The sequence below is a fragment of the Ahaetulla prasina genome, chromosome 3, assembly GCF_028640845.1.
Source record: "Ahaetulla prasina isolate Xishuangbanna chromosome 3, ASM2864084v1, whole genome shotgun sequence".
Taxonomy (NCBI): Eukaryota; Metazoa; Chordata; class Lepidosauria; order Squamata; family Colubridae; genus Ahaetulla; species Ahaetulla prasina.
The window spans coordinates 31,276,659-31,298,766 of record NC_080541.1 but is presented as its reverse complement, the minus strand read 5'-3'; the positions used below and the strand labels follow the sequence as shown (position 1 = coordinate 31,298,766).

The following is a 22,108-nucleotide window of genomic DNA, read 5'->3' as shown; positions in this document are numbered from 1 at the left end:
GGGAAAACCAAGTCAAAAACAATTGAAATGTTACGTTTAATTGTTTTTTTCCAAACTGATTTGAATTGTTAAATTGAATTAAATTGCTATTTCTAAATGAATCACTAATTCAAACTGAGCAAGAATCAATTTCCACACCCTAATAAACATCACTGCTAGATTGATCTTATTGCAGAGGCCCTTCAAAACAAAACAACGTTAAGAAACTCTAACCTAGATTGCTGTAACAAACCTCCTAGTTTATGTAGGCTTTGCACCTGTAGTGCACTAAATGACACCTTTCCAGAATTTTAAAATCTCATTAAAAGAGAGATACTTTGCATTGAATGCTGCATGTGTGAGATAACAAAATTTCTTCCATTAACCTAACTTGTCTTATATTCCACTTTATCCCTTGGGTCTGGACAAATGAACTAGAAGAAAGTATATCTGCAGATATGGATATCGTATCCTTAATCAATGGATGGAAATGACAAGAATAGAAGCTGGAATACAATGAAAATTCAAAATGTGCCTGGAGCCAAAACATTTTTCTAAAGCTAGAATTTGGAGAGGGGTATATATGAATCCTTGGCATTCATACACATCTCATTCTTTAAAGACGTTAGCTGTTCAAAATCCACCAAGCAGTGAAGAGTCTTGCTATTTCATTGTCATATCAATGAAGTAAGATATAGAAATTATAAACATTACTAGGGAAATTGGAGTTCACAATAGGGCCACTTGATAACAGGAGAAATACCTTGCTGATTGCTTCTCAAGAAAGATACGGAATTGTTCCAGATCTGTCCTGTTGTTAAGCAATTTCATAATGGAGTATAATTTGAAACCTTCAGGATAGTCTTGTTCAATGGAATCTACAAGCCGAATAGACTCTGACTTCCGGAGAACTTCTTCAACTGCCAAAGCCTAAGGAAAAAGTTGTACAAGATAATGCTCGTCTGGTTTCTTAGCCCACAAAGATATGTATTTCTTCTTTGGTTTTATGCAGTTTCATTGTATTTCAGGATCAAAGATTAAAGAACACTTCTGTCCATCCAGATCTGTGACTGGGTGCATATTTGATTAAAAATAATATTTGTATCATCTCTTGTCACTAATAAATGGCTTTATGTAGGAGTGACAGCTGACTACAAAAACTAGGGTGGTGTGGATATCTAGTTAAGAGAAAAGAACAAAAAGGTCATATTTTATTTTCTTTTGTACCATCATCCTTCCTAATATAACATTGGCACCATGACAATTGCTGGCATTTTAAAGGCTCAAGAGAAGATAATGTAGAGCAACAAAGATGATTAGGGGACTGGAGGCTAAAACATACGATGAACAGCTGCAGGAACTGGGTATGTCTAGTTTAATGAAAAGAAGGACTAGGGGAGACATGATAGCAGTGTTCCAATATCTCAGGGCTGCCACAAAGAAGAGGGAGTCAAACTATTCTCCAAAGTACCTGAGGATAGGTTAAGAAGCAATAGGTGGAAACTAATCAAGGAGAGAAGCAACCTAGAACTAAGGAGAAATTTCCTGACAGTTAGAACAATTAATCAGTGGAACAACTTGCCTGCAGAAGTTGTGAATGCTCCAACACTGGAAATTTTACAGAAAATGTTGGATAACCATTTGTCTGAAGTGGTGTAGGGTTTCCTGCTAAGCAGCGGGTTGGACTAGAAGACCTCCAAGGTCCCTTCCAACTCTGTGGTGGTGGTGGTTGTTGTTGTTGTTGTTGTTGTTATATTGTTTCTCTCAATACAATATATGAATGTAGGTCACCATAGCAGATATAGCCAGAAAATAGGGACATGACTTCTAGAAGGTGATCTGCATATTGCACATATGTTGTCTATAGCACTATTTCAGAGCCAAATTGTTGCTTTGAAAATGGGCCATTTTGTAACATCATGCTTTCAAAGCCCTTTTCTTAAAGGAGACTGGTATGTTCTGTTCCATTGTCCTCCCTTCAATGGGCTTCTTTGGTTACATTTGCTGGGAATTATGAGGGTTGAAGTTCAACACATTGAGAATTTCCAGAAGTCTGCCTTAGGATATGATTTAACAGTATAACTATTTCCTTATTGCTAGAGAAAGGAGAAAGCTATGTTTTTTTATGATAAAAAATACTATTACACTATACTACTATTCAGGAATATGCCCAGCATGTGTTTTATGGTCTATTGTATGAAATATTATTCACTGATTGATGCTATATCAGTATATCTGCGAGAAAGAGCAATGAATGTAATATTTTGGCTATACAACTAAGATGAGAATAAAATCTAGTGAGATCTACAATTCATTTCTCACAGTACTTTTAATGTAAAGCTGGAGGATTTTGCTTTTGGGGCGAGTTCCCAGCTGCTTATAATTAATATTAATTCCCTCAAGCTCAAAGAAAGAAAACAATACTCATTTGCATTTGATAATCAGATAAAATTCCCCCTGTATTGAACTTGTATGTTTATTGTCCCATATTCTTCCCTCTATTTTATCAATTAGTAGTAACAGCATTAGTAGCAGAGATGGCATTCAGCCAGTTATGACCAGTTCTCCCGAACCAGTAGCAGAAATTGTGGGTGGGCCCCCACCCACACCCTATTTAGGCACTTTTTTTAGGCTGGGCGCATGCGTGGAAGGCAGGTGCGCACACAAACTGGGCACGCCAACGAAGTGAGCATGCATGTGGCGAACCGGTAGAAACAATCTGAAACACACTGCTGATTAGTAGTATTAATACTGGGCAGGGGGTTGGACTAGAAGGCTTCCAAGGTCCCTTCCAACTCTGTTGTTGTTGTTATTATTATTATTATTATTATTATTAATAATAGCAATAGGATGAATATTGTTCGTTTGCATGGGAAGCCTTTTCTCATGACACACTCTAATATTGAAGCCATGCAGCAATTGGCTGGTATGGAGTAAATGTTTGCAGATTGAATGTTTTTAAAGTAGAACTGCACCATGTAAAAACTTCATAGATTTCTCAAGAGACAGATTTGCTGCCACAGAGAAGCACACAGGGTTAAGCGCTCAATATGAGGCAAGAATAAGGATGTTGTTTTTGTTAATAGGTGCTTGCCTTTACCTCATCCTTCTTGGACATGCCCTCTGCCTGCAAAGCCTTCAGCTTTTTAAAGTACACTGAGTCCAGCTGTCGAATTTCTTCCACCAGCTCCACCTAATAAAATAATAACTTCTGTCATCCACCCAGTACACATTACAGAAAGAAAGATGAAGGGGTAGGAGAGGAAAGCTGCCAATGACAGTGGGTAGAAAAGAACCACACTTGCCAGGAACAAGACAGATGTTTAGGAGACATATCTCTGCATGTTGCATTTCCCCCAGACCAGATGATTCAAGGAGAATATTTGCTGAAACAGCTAAAGCAACAAATATTGTGTGCATCTATTTGTACCTTCCTGAATCAAGAAACTTGTGGAGTTGCTTCTGGGTAGTTTCCTTTATTGTTCCTTATCTACCATGTATCAGGGTTCCAAATAACAGGCCCAACAGAATCAAAATTCCAAGGCAGGCAAGTTCCTCAAAGCAGGGGTCTCCAACCTTGGTCCCTTTAAGACTTGTGGACTTCGACTCCCAGTTCCTCAGCCAGCTTTGCTGAGTTGAAGTCCACAAGTCTTAAAGGGACCAAGGTTGGAGACCCTTGCCTCAAAGAATTGATTTATTAGGCACATCATATTGGCACATCTGGGGAAACCCAACTCTGAACCTCCCTTCGGTTTTCCCCTAATTCAAAGTAAAGTTTTCCCTCCCTTGCCCAGGCAATCCATCACATGGTCCGATCAGGTCACAGTCCACGGGTCACTCCGTCTCAGACCCCAACTCCTTGCACCTGGTGGGAAAACTCTTGGTTCTCAGGAGAAAGAATTTTATTATGGCTAAAATCCCCCAGTTATCTCTTCCTCCTCCCTCCCATTCCCACAGCGCAACTTTCTTCGCTGTGGCAGCCCTGAAATGCGAAGGGAGAAAATGGCTCCAGGGCTGACACCGTGTATCCCCGAAAATAAGACCCAGTCTTATTTTCTTTTGTGCCCTAAAATAAGCACCAGGTCTTATTTTCAGGGGATATCTTATCCATTTACCTTAGGACCACCGCAGCCAGGCCTCCCATGCCGCAACACCTGTCGCGCTGCTGCCTGACTTCCTCTGTGACTGTTTACAGCCACTTGTGACCAGATGCCACATGGCTCATCACACTGGTGTCGCCGCTCATGGCAGCAGGCCATGTGGCGTGTTATGCCATTGCGGGTGCGAGCAGCAGCACTGAGCAGAGCACTGGCTCAGCATTCTGCCCTGAGCAGAGCACTGGCGCAAAGTGTCATGTGGTGTCTAGCCATGAGTGGCTGCAAGCAGGAGCAAAAGAAATTGGCCAACGGCGCAACAGGTATTGGGGCGTTGGACATCTGGATGTGGTGGTCCTAAGGTAAGCAGGTGTGGGCCGTATGGGGCACATGCACCTCGCCCCACCTTGTAAAACCAGATGGGCAGGGGGGCTTAACTAGGGCTTATTTTTGGGGTGGAGCTTATATTAGGCCACAGGCATAAAAATCGGGCTAAGGCTTGTTTTTGGCATAGGTTGTATTTTTGGGGAAGCACAGTTTAGACAGAAATCTTGCCAAATTAAAGCAACTAGTTGCATCACTGTAGATATACTCTGGGAATTATTAAGGAGCAGCTGTTTTACCCAATTTCTCCAGACCAAACATTCCATACTTTGCCCTCTGGAATACAGCCCCTCCCTCCTGGGAATCCAGACTACATTCCACCACAGAATCTCACTTAGGGAGAAATATCCTCTCATTTTCAAAGCAAACTGTGGCAAAGACACTAGCAGTGTGTGCATGCTAATTGATACGTTTGATTTGTTTTGCTTGAAAAACAAAATTCAACATAAACTCACCAGTTTATTTAATAAGGACTAACAAGTGCATTTATTTCTTTGTTTGTTATAAAAAAGAGGCTAAAAGCATTAAAAGAGCACTGTTTCTTCTGAGAGTGAATGGATAGTGCTTATTGGGACTACAGGCAAATAACCTTTACTGAAACATTAACAAGTTTTGATATTATTTGTAAACTACCTTGGTAGAATTTGAATCCAGAAATTTGAATTGCAAATAAGGTTGATAAATAATAAACAAATAAAATGGGAGCACCAAAATATAGCATAGGTTTCAGCATGTTGGGAAAACTGCTAAGGTCTGTTCAATTACAAAGGAAGTTGTAAAAGCTTCAGGAGGAAAAACTTAACTACAACTAAAAACTTAATGAGAAAAAAATTCAAAACTTGCATTATGCTCAACAGCCATAGAATTGGAAAAGAAAAATAAGAGAATGGATTATTAACTTGGACAGAAAGGCTGACTAATCTCTAAACAGGAACATTCTGCAACATTTACCAAAATGTAACATTCAAATGGTTGTAATTAAGTAATTGAAAAATAATTTTTTTCTTTGAAACTGCTATTCTTGCTGGCAAAAAGGAAGAAGTAATTGCTAATATCACCTCCTTTGAACTGCCGTTGGGAAAAGGCATCCTAAATACTTTATTCCAAATACAAGCTGAAGAGTATAAAGATAGCTGGTAATATTGTTTTGTTTTGCAGAACTATGTGCCTATAAATGACCCTGTATCACTTTGTTATTTTTAATTGGCATAGCAATAAGCCTTCAGTTAAAAATTTCCAGTGGCAGTCTTTTTACATTTGAGCAAAGGATTTGGGAGGAATATGGAAGAATGAAAAATGCAGACTGTTTCCCTAATGATGGTAGGAATGGAGTAAAGTCAAACAAAGGAGATGCTGAAATGGAGGTTAGGTCATAGTTAGGCTTCATATGGAAGGATTATATACATGATGGAGCAAATACTAACATGTTAATAACTTCAGTCTTAATATTTATAATATTATAATTATGTGAGTATTATAAATGAAACTAATATTATCAATATTACCACTATTATTATGTATCAAAACTAATGATACCCAAATGCCACACTGTTCATGTATTTAATACTTACGAATATTTAAAAATTAAAAAAGGATATACCATATTTTTTTGACTATAAGACGCACCAGTGTATAAGACGCAGCATGATTTCGAAGAGGTAAGTAAGAAAAAAAGGTTTTTGCCCTTCCTGGTCCCCAGGAACACTCTGCAGGCCTCCCAAACCCTCTGTGCCCTTTTTTTGCAAAAACGGGCCCATTTTTCACCCATTTTTGTGAAAAACGGGGTGCAAAGAGGGTTTGAGAGGCCTATAGAGTACTCCTGGGGGCCGGAGAGAGCAAAAACACCCCCATTTTTGCAAAAAAATGGCAAAAAACAGGCCCTTTTTCGTAAAAATGGGGACGTTTTTGTCCACCCAGGCCCCCAGGAGCACTCTGCAGGCCTCCCAAACCCTCTGTGCACCCTGTTTTTGAAAAAAAAAACAGGCCAATTTTTCACAAAAATGGAACAAGCGGGATGGGGCTTCGAGAGGCCAAAAATGGCTGTATTTGGTGTATAACTGAAACATTTCCACCCTCTTTTAGGGGGGAAAAGTGTGTCTTATATTCTGAAAAATACGATATATATATCTATAAAAAAAAGACAGGCTTCATATGTTCATAGATTACCTTCCCATACGTTTCTCGGTCTTCCTCTATCATCTTCATCCATGGAACCAAAAGAAGGGTGAGGATATATTCTTCTGCTGGGTCAAAAAGATCTTCAAATGGCGGATCAATTCTTTTGTAAATCTCATTTTTTGTAGTCTGTTCTATTCCAAGATCCATAACAGCAGAAGGAGCAATATAATTGGCATAAAGAAGCTGTGTTAGATTAAAAAAAAGAAGAGATAAATTGTTCAACAATTATCCAGCACAATAAAGTTCTGTTAAAATGAAAGATCAAAAATATTGTTGTAATATTATCTGAATTAACTTTGTTTTTTTTTTTATTGTGCACTGTAACTAATAACTGCAAAATGTAGTTTCTTCTTTCTTCCCTATTTATTTTTTCTGATGAGTTCTACTTTATTTTTTTCCCCACAAACAAACAAATTTTTTTTTCCCTTGATAAGACTGGTTCACGCACAAACTGCTTTATGGGTATTTGTGAACAAGATCCAGATAAGTAGATTTTACGTATTGTTGCAGACATAATGATTTTTAAACAAGGACACTTTGACGCATTCTACGCGATACATAAAGCAAAATTCTGCAGTAGTTGGTCTTAGTATATACTGTTCTGAACTGAATGAATATAAGAAAGTCTTGTATAAAGAAGGAGCAGTTAGCATAGGGCAGGATAGATTAAAATCTGTCAGATATTATAGTTACATGGAAAGTTTCTTTTTTTTAAAAAATAAATAAAAACACAGAAGAGGTTTTAGAAAAACGCCACTGTGTGTGGTCTAGTAGTAAAATCCACTTTAACGTCATAGTTCTCTGCCATTTCATCCTGCAGCACCTTCAGAACATCTAGACCGCAACTATAAGTCATGGATGTACCTTATTATGCTTATTTTTTGATTGGTAAGAAGTTCCAGGGTAAAGTTATGCTGGTCTTGTTTCCTTTGGAAGAAGATCAGTCCTACCAATGTTTTAAAATACTGACAATTATTTATAGCTATCCATGTTGAGCCCAGGGCTGCTGCATCAGAAGAAACAACCTGCACCACAAAATGTTCTTAGCTTGTCCTCCTCAAGTCTGTAATTTCTCATCCCATGTACACATTATCTAAAACAACATCACTCTTAGCAAGCAATTGCCTAACAGATGAAAACCCCAGTCAGTCATTTTCCTAATAAGATCTTCAGGAACATTACCAAGACTATTGGAGACACTTGTTGGCAATATTCCTGAATCAATGATCTTTTCCTAGTTCATCCCTATGAAACAACATTTGAGAACTCGATCGCAAATGATGACCCAATGTAGTTCAACTTCTGTGAGTTATAAGTGTGAAAAAAATGTCATGCAACTTTGAAGAGTACATTGAAATTACCAGGCTGCAGGTGGTTTTTTTAAAAAGAAATTGTCAAAGAAAGTAACTGATTTGAACAAATTGCTATATAAAAGCTGGTTTTAGTCCTGTATGCTGAGATTATTTTTTGTCTCTTACTCTAGTCCAGGGGTCAGCAACCTTAAACACTCAAAGAGCCACAAAGGCCCTAACTGGAAGCCCCCTGTTCAATTCTGGAGCCAACCGGAAGTCCGGTTCCCCCCACCATAGTGTCTCCTCCTAGCATGGCGTCCTTTTTCCTCTACCTATCCTAACCAAAAGCCCTATCAATTGTGGAGCTGACTGGTGACAGGGAGCCGCAGCAGAGGGATGAAAGAGCCACATGGGGCTCCAGAACCACAGGTTGTTGACCCCTGCTCTAGTCTATAATATGCTTGGAGCATAACAGTAAATGTTCTAAACCCTGGAAAAGTCAAATTTAATTTAGTTTGGATAGGAACGAATGGTGCATAGATTAGCTCTGATCCAATTGGAATAACTGATGTAGCTGAGATTATTGATGTGATTCAACAATGTAATCTGTCAATTCAAAGAGTTGTCTGAACTGATTTCCCAAATCAAACTTCACACATCCCTGGTGGAAACTATTTTATTTTATTTTTATGTGAAATAAATGGAACTTTAAAAAAGAGAGGGAATGCTATGTTACTTTTTAAAAAAAAAAATTACCACAATATCAAAATGTGAATACTTTCAGGGACTACATACTGGAATGAATAAAAACATGGTGATTTTTACAGTACTGTATTTATTAAGGCTGTGGAGTTTCTTTAAAGAGATGCAAACCAGCACAACAGTTATGCTCCTGTCAGCTACAAAGCGTTTTGGAGAACTGGATCTGAAACATTACACATTATTTAATAAAGCATCTATATCCTTTTGAATAAAAACACCCCAGAGGCCTGTTTACAATTGCATAAAAACAATTTAACAAAACAACCAAGAACAGCACACAGAGTCAATATTTAAAACCAGAACATAACAAATATTTTCTACCAGATATAACAAATGCTTGTTTGAATAAACAATATTCATCTCCAACAGCATGAAAAACAGCCAGGGAGGACACCAGCTAACTTTGTGGGTCAAGATGTTCCATAATATGGGTGCAATCATTTAGGAAGCCCTTAGTGGATAGCCTTCTAACTTAGATGGGGTCCAGAATAGCAGTTCTCTTGGGAACAGACATATTAAAGTTGGAGCAAATAGATTTTTAACAAGCAATCCAAGCCATTTCCCATTAACTGTCCCAGGATTCTAAAACAGAGATTAAGAAAAACCTCCTCACAGTCACAATCCTGGCACTAATCTTGGGTTGTTGCACTGATGGCCCAGCCAGGATTTCCTCCAGCTGGCCAATGAGAAGATGCAAAGAGGGGGAGTAGCTGGCATCCTTCCATTGCTTTCCCCCCCCCCCTCCGCTTGCTAAATTTGCTTTTGCTGGGGGAGACGGGGGAAAGGACAAGGAAAGGACTAAAACAATAGCAGCAGCAACGTGAGGGGAAATACAAAACAACTCCTTGGAATGAAGGATGGAGGCATGTTAAAAAGAGGCCACTACGCCTTGCCTAAAGGAGGCTGGAAGAATTCCTGAAGTTAATAGACAAGACAAGATTTGATTTCCCATCAAATCATTCTGCAGTTCCAGAGGAAATGTTGAAAAAAAATGTCTTTAGTGTGTTCCTCTGAAGCATAGAATTACAGAACCATATTTATTTTATTTATTAATTATTTTAATTTCTATACCGCCCTTCTCCCAAAGGACTCAGGGCGGTTTACAGCCAGAATAAAACAACAGATACAAAAATTAAAAACAAATTTAAAAGACTAATTCAAAATTGGCTAAGAACTATAAAAATCCAATAAAAGCCCCATTTAAAAACTATTAAGCCAGTCCTGCGCGATGGAACAAAAACATCTTCAGCTCGCATCGGAAGGTCCGGAGGTCAGGGAGTTGGCGGATCCCTGGAGGTAGCTCGTTCCAGAGGGTTGGAGCCCCCACAGAGAAGGCCCTTTCCCTGGGGGTCGCCAGCCGACATTGTCTGGCCGACGGCACCCTGAGGAGACCCTCCCTATGGGAGCGCACTGGTCGATGGGAGGCCACCGGTAGCAGCAGGCGGTCCCATAAATAACCCGGTCCTATGCCATGGAGCGCTTTAAAGGTGGTAACCAACACCTTGAATTGCACCCGGAAGACCACCGGAAGCCAGTGCAGCCTGCACAGGAGAGGTGTTATATGGGAGCCTCGAGTTGCTCCCTCTATCACCCGCGCATTCTGAACCAGTTGGAGCCTCCAGGTGCTCTTCAAGGGGAGCCCCATGTAGAGAGCGTTGCAGTAGTCCAGGCGGGAAGTGACGAGGGTGTGAGTGACTGTGCATAGGGAATCCCGGTCCAAGAAGGGACGCAACTGGCGTATCAGGCGAACCTGATAAAAAGCTCCTCTGGCGACGGCCGTCATATGCTCTTCTAACGACAGCCGTGCATCCAGAAGGATGCCCAGATTGCAGACCCTCTCCGTGGGGGCCAATGACTTGCCCCCAACAGTCAGCAATGGAATCAGCTGGCTGTACCGGGATGCCGGCATCCACAGCCACTCGGTCTTGGAAGGGTTGAGTCAGAGCCTGTTTTTCCCCATCCAGACTCGCATGGCCTCCAGACACCGGGACATCCCTTCAACGGCATTGTTGGGGTGGTTAGGGGTGGAAATGTACAGCTGTGTATCATCAGCATACAGGTGACACTGCACCCCAAAACCACGGATGATCTCACCCAGCAGCTTTATATAGATGTTGAACAGGAGAGGCGAGAGAACCGACCCCTGTGGCACCCCACATAAGAGACGCCTCGCGGCCGATCTCTGCCCCCATGCCAACACCGTCTGCGATCAGTCAGAAAGGAAGGAGGAGAACCACCGAAAAACGGTGCCCCCCACTCCTAACCCCTCCAGCTGTCGCAGCAAGATACCATGGTCGATGGTATCAAAAGCCGCTGAGAGATCTAATAGGACCAGGGCAGAGGAACAACCCCTGTCCCGGGCACTCCAAAGATCATCCACCAACGCGACCAATGCCGTCTCTGTGCTGTACCCAGGCCGGAAACCGGACTGGGACGGGTCCAGATAGACAGTTTCATCCAGGTACTGAGGGAGCTGATGCGCCACCACACTCTTGACAACCTTCGCCACAAAACAAAGGTTGGAGACCAGACGATAGTTCGCTAAAACAGCTGGATCCAGGGAGGGCTTCTTGAGGAAGGGTCTCACCACCGCCTCTTTCAAGGCGGTAGGGAAGACACCCTCCCTCAAAGAAGCGTTAACAATTCCCTGAAGCCAGCCTCGTGTAACCTCCTGTGTGGCCAGTACCAACCAGGAGGGACACGGGTCCAATAAACATGTGATTGCATTCAGCCTCCTCAGTATCCTGTCCATGTCCTCGGGAGCCACAGTATCGAACTCCTCCCAGATGACATCCTCAAGATCCACCTCCATCATCCTGCCCGAATCTACCCAATCTGAGTCCAGCCCATCCCGGATCTGAGTGACTTTATCGTGCAGATATTGTCCAAAATCCTCAGCACGTCCTTGCAAGGGGTCCTCCCTAGCTCCCTGAGTAAGAAGGGAGCGGGTCACCCTAAACAGGGTGCCTGGGTGATTATCTGCCAATGCAATAAGAGCAGAGAAATATTCACGTTTCGCCGCTCTTATCGCCACTAGGTAGGTCTGAATATGAGACCTTACTAGTGTTCGATCAGATTCAGAACGGCTGATCCTCCAACCACTCTCTAGGCGTCTTTTCCAGCGCTTCATCTTTCTCAGCTCCTCAGAATACCAAGGAGCCAGTCGAGATCAGCGCTGGGTCAGAGGCCACAAAGGCACAACGCGGTCCAAGGTCCCCGCCGCCGCCCTTTCCCAGGCAACGACGAGTTCTTCAGCCGAGCTGTGAGCTAGGTCCTCAGGAAATGGCCCAAACTCCATCAGAAACCTCTCCGGGTCCATCAGGCACCTGGGACGGAACCAACGAGTCAGTTCCGTCTCCCTGTGGTGTGGGTTGGCGGTTCGAAAGTCCAGCCGAAGGAGTGAATGATCAGACCATGACAAGGGTTGAATAACTAAATCCCCTAATTCTAGATCATTCAGCCACTGTCCAGAGACAAAAATCAAGTCCAGAGTGTTTCCCCCAATGTGAGTGGGACCATCAACTAACTGGGTCAGGTCCAAGGCCGTCATGGAAGCCATGAACTCCCAAGCCGCAACAGATGCTTCACTGACCGATGGCAGGTTGAAATCCCCCATAACCATAAGTCTAGGGGTATCAACCGCCATCCTGGCTATCACATCCAGCAGCTCGGGCAGGACTGCTGTCACGCCGCAGGGAGCCAGGTACATAATCAGCAAACCCACCTGTATCCCCTGACCCCACTTCACGAAGAGGGATTCACATCCGGCTATCTGTGGTACAGTGACCTCCCTCGGTCCCAGACCCTTGTTAATAATAACCGCCACCCCTACCCTGGGCCCTTGGCTGATGAAATGCGCAGAAGCCTGGTGGGCACATTTCAACAAGGGGCACCCCCCCTTCCGTGCCCAACCAGGTCTCCGAGATGCCCATCAGGTCCGTACCCCCCTCTTGTATAAGATCGAAAATAAGGGGGGCTTTATTCACAACGAACCTGGCATTACACAACATCAGCTGAAGGTCCAGGCTCTGAGGATCCCGGCCACCCGGGGAACAGGAAAAGTCAGAGGGACCGGAGTGCGAGATGGTTCGCAAATAACGCTCACGCACTCCCCGAACATGATATGGTCCCCCGCTTCTGCCATATCTGCCCCTCCCAATTACTGTGCTGATGGAATGGCCTTCATGGAATCAAGCACCAGCCTCCCCCTTCGCCTCCGAATTTATAATGTTTACGCCGTGAGCCCTCGCAGGGTCTGGCCATGTTCCTATCCCTATCCCTGGTGAGTTTCCCCCCGAACCCATCCTCATCCTCCCTCCCCTCCCTTTAAAAAACAATTTTAAAAAGCCCCTGAGTTCCTTCTTTGCTCCATAGCAATGGAGGGTTGAAAGGGAACTTTCAACTACCTGACTCTGTGGTCTCTTCCCAAAATCCCCAAAGCTTTAACCAAAGACTATCTACAATTGACCTCACCCCATTCCTAAGAGGTCTGTAAGAGGCATGCATAAGAGCACCAGTGTGCCTACCGTTCCTGTCCTATTGTTTCCTTTGATTGTATCCAATCGTATAGTTATTTCATGCTTATGCTTATATATATGCTTATATATCGTATAGTTATTTCATGCTTATGCTTATATATACTGTTGTGACAAATAAATAAATAAAAATAAAAAAATAAAACTTGGATATCTTCTACTACAACTCCTGTACAAGGGAGGAATCCTCAGTCCACCCAGGCAAATGGCTGATCAACATCTATTTGAAAATCTTCAGTGATGAAGCACCCATGACTCCAGGAAGTAGGTTGTTTTCTCTGCTTAACAGCTCTCATAGTCAGGAAATTCCTTCTTATTTTGAGTTTGTATCTCTCTCTCTGTAAAGTTTCCAGCTGTTGGTTCTTATCCTATCCTGGGGCATTATGGAGTATGAATCTACATTTCCCGCCCCCCTTGTCATAGCCCTTTAAAGTATTAGAAGACTGCTATCATGTTTCCCCTGAGCCTTCTTTTCTTCAATATACCTAGCACAGCTCATACTTAAACTGCTTCCCAAAATCAGGACAAGCTTTGAAGCATCAAATAGAAAAAGCCAGGCAGTTCTGATCTCAGATCAATGCAAAAACTGATCTGGGAAAATCAAACAAGACAGCAAGCTCAGCATCAAGAACCAAGCCTTGCACGTACAAAAGGAGTGACCAAGCAACAGCTAAACATATGAATCACGTCATTTTCTCCTGGAGGGTCAGTACTTTGGTAGAAAATTTTGGGGCCAAGCGGTGTATACAGAACCTCTGAGAGGCACATCTTTTGCTAGCAGGACAGTGAGGTAGACAGGTCAGAGCAATACTTACATTTGATTTCTCTTCTGCTTCATTTCATGAAATTTGAATTAACTAAGTACAGTTAATAGGATTACTCCTATGCATCTAATAATTGTCCTGTGCTGTCAAACCAAAAATTATAATTTGACCACTATTATGAGAGGCTTTAGAGGCAGCAACTAAAAATTTGTGTGACTGCAGGTTTTGTTTACTAAACAACAAAACAAAATAAAAAGGTCCATCGGGGAAAGTTATAAGAAAATACACCATTTATATCTGCAAAGGATCTGTAACATTTGTTTATTATAACCGTGTGTTTTGAGGAGCAAATTGGGAACTGAACTCTTGTACAAGTAAAGTCCAGGTGTGGGTCACCGTGGCATTTAGCGGAACAAGGAAGAAAGAAAATGCAGAAATATTTTTGTGGTATAAACTTTAAGAGGTATAACTGATTACTTCTAGGACAGGAAGGTTTTCCACTACTGTATTGCTATCTAGTTTAGCTTATCCCTAGGCTGAAACTGCAGATCAAACAGAAATTTAAGTTCTTCTCCAAGAGGATGTCTTCTGAATGTGTGCGGTTGCATTTTGCAGAATTCTAAGGCAGCACGGACAAAGGTTGGCAAACTAGGAATTCTGAAAATGGTAGGACAAGCCTACATCTAAAGAGCCCCAGATTGAGGGAAGTTCTATGAGGCCAATTGTAATGATCGAACTATTTATACAGTAAATTTGTGAGCTGTAGCATCTGACATAAATTATATCATTCATGACATTTGTGTGATGACAGTATGATCCTTGTGATGTTACTTGACACTCAGATCAGATCCTAAAGCTCAGAGCTCTTCACTGATTTTAGAGATCCAATAGAACACTATGCTGGATGAGAAAGACTTGGTCTGATGGATTACAACTCAAAGAAAAAGCACATCATTTGCCATTAGTTGACTACTGAATGCCAATAATTTTAATGCACTTTTCCCTTTTCTTAATTGTGAGAGCTCTCTATTATAAGTTCAATTCCCATTCTGTTTATGCTTTCCAGTTTCTTTTCCTGGAACACTAAAACTTTCAAATGGCCTTTGTATAGGATAATAATCCCAACAATTATTGTATGATACAGTCCATAACATGGGAAATATGTTTTAAATGGTTGCCTATAAATGCTTGAAAAGTTCATACAAAAGTCAGAGTATATATAATAGAATATCAGGCTTCATTTATTTGGTGATTTCTTTTTTACTTCAGTAAAAGAAGAATGTTTTATTCTATATTGCCTCTATATATTTCTCTATAATATAAAATGTATTAAGAGATGGGCCTAAAGCAACTTCCAGATGTAGATTCTGCTTGGGTTTTGCATCTTTATGTAATTTAAAAGAGCAAAATCTGGAGACAATAAATCCAGCTCTCCCCCTTCCCCACGCCCCTTCCTCACACCCCCTTTTCCACCCCCCACTCCCCAAAAATCAGAGCGGCATTCAGGCTTTTAAAATCCAGAATCTAGGAAAGTAGATATGGATTAACTCATTTAATAAAATCATAACTTTTCTTCAAGTTTCAATTTTTAAACTCGAACTGTATAATCAAATCAAGCATTAATCCTTCTTGAGGTAAATAAGGAGCTTAGTTATATATGATTAGCCATACAGTGTCAAAAAGTTAGATCTATCCTACTCAAACACAATTCAGAATACCTGTATTATTTTCTAGCAGCTTAATTTCTATCTACAGAGCAATGCACTGTATTTTTTATATAAACTGCTTTGCTATATATGTATATATGTAGACATATATATATGTCTCGTAACTGTCTTTCATTTTTCCACCTCTAAACAACATTTTTTTCCCAGGGCCAATTCCCACATATGTTTTCCTTTTCCAATTCAGTTTGTAATTTACTATATGTACTTATAGCAAAATAACCACATGCATTCCTTTCATTATACACACAGTGGTTCTCTCTCTGGAATACATTGTCTTTTCTTTAATATATCACAACGTTAAGACAGATATAAATCAAAGAAATGAAACGGCTTAATAGAAATCAAATTAAGTACTTGTTTTAAGTGACATTATTACTCTAAAAACAAAAAAGCTATTTTAAAAAATATGGGGGAACAATTTATCTGGAAATGTCTGTGTAATGTACAGTCATGTGAAGAACACCCTGAAAGGCCTCAGTAGGTGGTAGCTTTTGATTGACTTCGTTTGGGCTCAGAAGGCAAACAGAATTAATCCTAGTTAATATTTGGATTGAGCACCACCAAGGAATTCCAAGAATGTAGGTTACATTGGGAAATCACTCACTCAGTCAGTCTATCTGTCTGTCCATGCATTCAACCATCCATCCATCCATCCATCCTTCTATCGATTCATTCACAGCAAACCACTTCCATACCGTTGCCAATAAAAATTCATGGATGTGTCCTTCAAGTCATCAAGAATCAAATTTGGCTCAAAAGATATTTTATTATCTCAATTTAGAGTATTAATCCTATAAACAGCAATAACAAATTAGATCTCCAAATAATTATTCTTATGTAATCAAAACTGTAGCAATCACATAAAGAAAAACAGACATTGGTAATCTTGATAAACCCAAAGTGCGCAGAAATAGAAATAGGCTTTAGAAGAAAAATATAAGAGGAAAATCACAAAATAGTGAAATCAAGATTTCATTGGCTAAAGAAAACTGATTTTTTTGTTTGGGAAGAGTGAAATGGAAAATATGGAAAAAGAATACAATGGAAGATGACTCGACTCAATGACTGGAAGTTTAAACAAAAAGATTTATCCTGTAAACATGTAGACCATTGTTTTGCATATCCTACTTATTTATTTCTATGAAACATATACCCCAGGGGCCTCTCTGGATTTCATTGTCATTTCTTCTTGTCATGAATACGTGTTGATTATTTAAACAATAAATTCACTCCATGCTCAAAGTTCAAGGAAAGTTACATCATAAATCATTCATATAAAAATTGAAGAAGTAAAGAATCTGCTAGAAACTCAATCCTAGCCACATAAGTCAACCCCAAAAGAAAGGGAATGCAATATTTTCCATGGAGGGTTAAGAGGGCTTCTTACAGCCTTAACAATAAGCTTTCAGAACAAATGCATGTTTATATAATAATAATAATAATAATAGTAATAACAACAACAACAACAACAACAACAACAACGAGTTGGAAGGGACCTTGGAGGCCTTCTAGTCCAACCCTCTGCCCAGGCAGGAAACCCTACACCATCTCAGACAGATGGTTATCCAACATTTTCTTAAAAATTTCCAGTGTTGGAGCATTCACAACTTCTGCAGGCAAGTCGTTCCACTTATTAATTTTTCTAGCTGCTAGAAAAATTAATAAGTTGCTTCTTTCCTTGATCAGTTTCCACCCATTGCTTCTTGTTCTACCCTCAGGTGCTTTGGAAAACAGCCCGACTCCCTCTTCTTTGTGGCAACCCCTGAGATATTGGAACACTGCTATCATGTCTCCCCTAGTCCTTCTTTCCATTAAACTAGACATACCCAGTTCCTGCAACCGTTCTTCATATGTTTTAGCCTCCAGTCCCCTAATCATCTTTGTTGCTCTTCTCTGCACTCTTTCTAGAGTCTCAGCATCTTTTTTACATCGTGGCGACCAAAACTGAATGCAGTATTCCAAGTGTGGCCTTACCAAGGCATTATATGTAAAATTTGAATATCAGCTTTGTATGCACTGATTTAAAATAGTGTAAAATCCAGAAAAAACATCATAAAAACTATTCACTAATATAAAGGAGCTGCCTTACATCTCTCCACATGACGGTTATTATTAACATGAAATATTTATCTGTAGCCTCTCACCAATGATTTCCTTAACATTACTTTTTAACATTTTGATTCCTTCATTCAAAAATATTTATAGCTGAAATTGTCCAAGTAAAATGTCCTAGTTGGATAATGGGAAGTAAAAATTATAAAATAATTAAATTAGACTCAAAAGTTATCTTTTGCAAAAACATCCTCTTTCTGCCAAACTAAAATAAACCAGCAGTAAAACAGAAGATCAGCCATTACAAACTCAAGAGTATAAAACTTCCACTGACACTGGATGTTTGTACTCAAATAGCTCTTAGAGTTAACCAACAACAATATTATGCAGTTATTTCAACTTTTTAAAAGAGATTATTTATGAAAGAAACAGAATGGCCAAAGCAATGAGAAAATAAGGAAGCTGCTTGTCCTAATTAGGTAAGGATGGAGCAAGCTATATAATTTCTGTCCTAAAATTCTAAGTCTTGCAATGCTGAAATTTCTACTCAACAAGAGATATTTGTCATTACCATTGAATGATGGATCAGTATAGAGTTTCTACACATACTAATTGAATTGATGTCCTACTTATATGGATCTCTGCCACAAAATGAGCATTCCATTTCTTAGTCAGGCCACACCTATGTGGTTACATTATTTGAACAGTCCCTAGTCACAAAAAGAGCAAAATTTAGAGGACTTTAATGAAAGTTTATTTGTAAAGTAGCATCTAATGGTTCCAATGTATGGTCTTCAGCAAATGTAATGCAAATGGTTTGTTTACAATCCATTGGGTGAGAGATGGATTTGTGTGTTAGACAGCAGGAGAGGTTTATGTTAATTTCTTTAATTTTAGAGAAACGTTCTCACATTCACCCATTCAGTGTGAATTCTTCTTCTTCTCTTATTTTTCAGGATTTAAGAAATGACCAGACAACCCTAGTTGTTGGTATTTTTTTTAAATTTTTACAGCTGAATCACCGTATTACTGCGACTGAGTGTGTACACTCCAATCTAAAACACAACAGGGGTAACTAGACAAGATACAGTTCTTGTTTTAGACTGAGGTTAGTCTCCTGATGATTATGTACACTGAGAGCATATGCACCAAGACAAATTCCTTGTTTGTCCAATCACATTTGGCCAATAAAAAAAATTCTATTCTATTCTATTCTATTCTATTCTATCAAATAGAATTCTGAGGAAAGCTTGCAATCCCATGAAATTTCGATATATGTCTTAGATCAGGGGTGTCAAATTCGATTTCATTGAGGGCTGCATCAGAGTAGTGTTTGATGTTAGAGGGCTGTGGTGGGTGTGGCCAGGGTGGGTGTGGCTAGGGTGGGCATGGCCAGCTCAACATCACTTGTGTGGGTGGCACCTGTGATAGCCAAGTGCTAAGGCAGGACTTCCCTCAGACCCTCCCTCACTCTCATTATAATCTCCCTCCCTCCTTCCTTCCTTCCTTCCTTCCTTCCTTTTCTACTTTTTCTTTCCCTCTTCATTCTTTCTTCTTCCTTCCCCCTTTCCTTATTTTTCCTTCCTTGCTCTTTCCCCATTTTCCCTTCTTTTTCTTTGCCTTTTTTCTTTGCCTTTCTCTGTTTCTGTCCCTTCTTGCATGCTCAAATGCAAAAGGGAAAACATTTTTCCTTTTGTTTTGTTTTTAGTTTGTTTGCTAGCCCTCTGCCAGCAAAAATGGAGCCCGGGGGTTGCGGGGGAGCATGCAGCCCTCCCGAGCTCTGTTTTCACTGGCAGAAGTATTGCAGGCTGGTCCTTTGCTGTTTCCAGGGCCGTCCCATGGGCCAAATCTAAGCACCCCACAGGCTTGATCTGGCCCGCAGGCCTTGAGTTTGACATCCCTGCCTTGGACATTGATTCCAAGATTCTACTTCAATTTTTGCACTGGACAGACAAGGTGGACAGATTTTGAAAGAACACAATCACAATATGCTGACTCTGGTCTTGATTGAATACAGCTTGAATCTCATCTGGGTTACAATGAATTTAAAAAAACAAAACCCTAAAAGCAAGCTCAAGAGCACTATCAAAAGTTGCCTCACATGTGTTGATCTGTTATATTACATTTGGACTGTTAGTTATGCTAGTGGAAGAATTTCAGATATAGCGCTTTGATGAATTTGCTTATAATGATCATGTGGATTTAGCTTTCCGCAATGGTTTAGTTATTCTCTTTATGCTATGTTCTACTGTCACCAGCAGGCCAGACTGGAAATAAAATTAAATGGAGAAAAAATAATAAGCCCACTGTGTTTAACAGGTACAGATAAATGGTAGAGAGTGGCTGCTTAGCAGAAACATTGTCGTCTCTACATAAAACTCCGACCACTGATTATGAATCCTTCATTTTACCAGTCAGATATGAACACATGACCTTATAAAATTCATGACAGACATCCCAAGGGAGAAAATACCCATTCTTTTCTGAAAATAACCTTAATTGTTCAGATTCTAATCAGTGCTTAAATTCTTCTTTCACATCAAAATAGATAAATCAGGCTTGTGTGCCTTTTAAAAGCATTAGAAAAATGACTGGAATGTAAATTTGTCAATGGTTTTCAGGCACGATAACTAATTGGAAAATTTTTTGGATGAAAGGACTCTCTTCCAGAGAGTAGATGAGGTCACAACAAAGGGCCTGAGACCAAAATGGTGCATTGCAGTAATAAAGCATAGGTATCAATTGTTGCCTCCTGTAGAAAAATTAGTGATCTTTGGTCCATTACAATATGTAGTTGGGGGGGAGGGGGGAAATGAGACTCTTGGGTCTGCATCACACTCAAGTAGTGGCCCAGTTTGACCAGTTGACCCTGGCACCAAATCCCTTAGCTCAACGTGTACATGCCAGAATGTACCCTGCTGACTACTCCAATTCTGACTCCTACTCAAGTTAGATGAAGCCCCTACCAACTCGGTAGTTGCATAAAAAGGACCATGCTATGTGTTGGAGTTCCTAGATAGCTACTGAAAAATGGGCTACAATATTGGCTGAGAAACCACAGCCAGCAGCCACAGGACTACTGGAAGGAAAGGTGTTTATTCGTTGCAAATATACACCGATTTGAAACAAATAAATAATCCAACAAGAAAAGGGTTTTTGAAACAAATTCTGGAATGAACAACATCTAGAATCAGAAATACCAATAATCATAGGTGCCTTTGGTACAATCCCAAAAACAACTGGAACACCACTTAAACACCATCGGCACTGACAAATTCACTATCAGTTAATTGCAAAAGGCATCTTTACTCAGAACAGCTTACATCCTGAAATAATACCTTTAACACCACAAAATATCAACACCTGCCTATTCCAAGTCCTTGGGAAGGACTTCATAGATGGAGAAAAATGGCAAATCCAGTCTGAACACCTGTGTGAAGTACCACAATAAAACAATAAAAGTAATCATGACTATCGTTCTCCAGTGATGGCCCCTTTCCTCCTTGTCTGATGACTATGATAGCCCCAGCATTTATCAACCACCTGTTAATGAGAATCATGCTCCTCTTTAATGATGGAATATTATTCCATGGATTGTTCCTGTGCATGATTTATAATTGGCTTTTTGACCAGAGTTGCTGAAAAAAAAGTGATTCCTTTTCTGAAACCAAAAGAACTAAGAAGAACTAATTTTCTGACAAAGTTGAAAACTAATGAACCATTCAAAGGGTTGGCAGCCAAATGAGATCTGGCAATTGTATCAGGATAATAATAATAATAAAAAAAATCCAAGGCACTGCATAACAATACTATAAAACAAACAAACATATAACTGGCTGGCTTAATATTCTGGCCCTAATGCAAGGGGGGAAAGCCAGGTTTTAACAATTTCCAGAAGGCCAAGAACATAGGGGGACTGACAGTGTTTCATATGACAAACAGTGTGGCAAAGAAGGCATATCTCCTTGGTTGCCCAGCTATTGAATCTGGTAGAACAGGTGGAAATCCTGGGAGTTAGATAGTCTGATGCCATGTCAAGTTTTAAAGATGATAACCAACGCCTTGAATTGCACCTGAAGCGTACTGGAAGCCAATGCAGCTCACACAGTAGTAATGTTGCATGATGAATTTGGTGCCCCCCCAAAACTGTGTACTCCACTGCATTCTGCACCAGTTGAAGTTTCTGAGTGTGCTCCAAAAGCAGCCCCACATATCGAGTGCATTGGAATAATTCTATTAGGAATTGACTAAAATATGCATGACTGCAAGCACAGCATTCCAGTCCAGGGTACAAGTGATGCGTAAGACAAATCCGCAAAAGAGCCCCCCGACCATGGCTGC

General features: G+C 40.4%; 1 protein-coding gene across 1 annotated transcript in view; it reads right to left on the bottom strand.

The window, feature by feature from the left end:
* The window catches only part of RGS22 (regulator of G protein signaling 22), a 106,405-nt gene that overhangs the window by 29,349 nt on the left and 54,948 nt on the right, over positions 1-22,108 (bottom strand). Inside the window, exons 16-18 of the mRNA XM_058175725.1 lie at positions 6,624-6,818; positions 3,080-3,172; positions 743-909 (exon numbers count right to left, since the gene is read on the bottom strand). Coding sequence (XP_058031708.1) covers positions 743-909; positions 3,080-3,172; positions 6,624-6,818 — 455 coding nt within the window. The remainder of the gene's footprint in view (positions 1-742; positions 910-3,079; positions 3,173-6,623; positions 6,819-22,108) is intronic.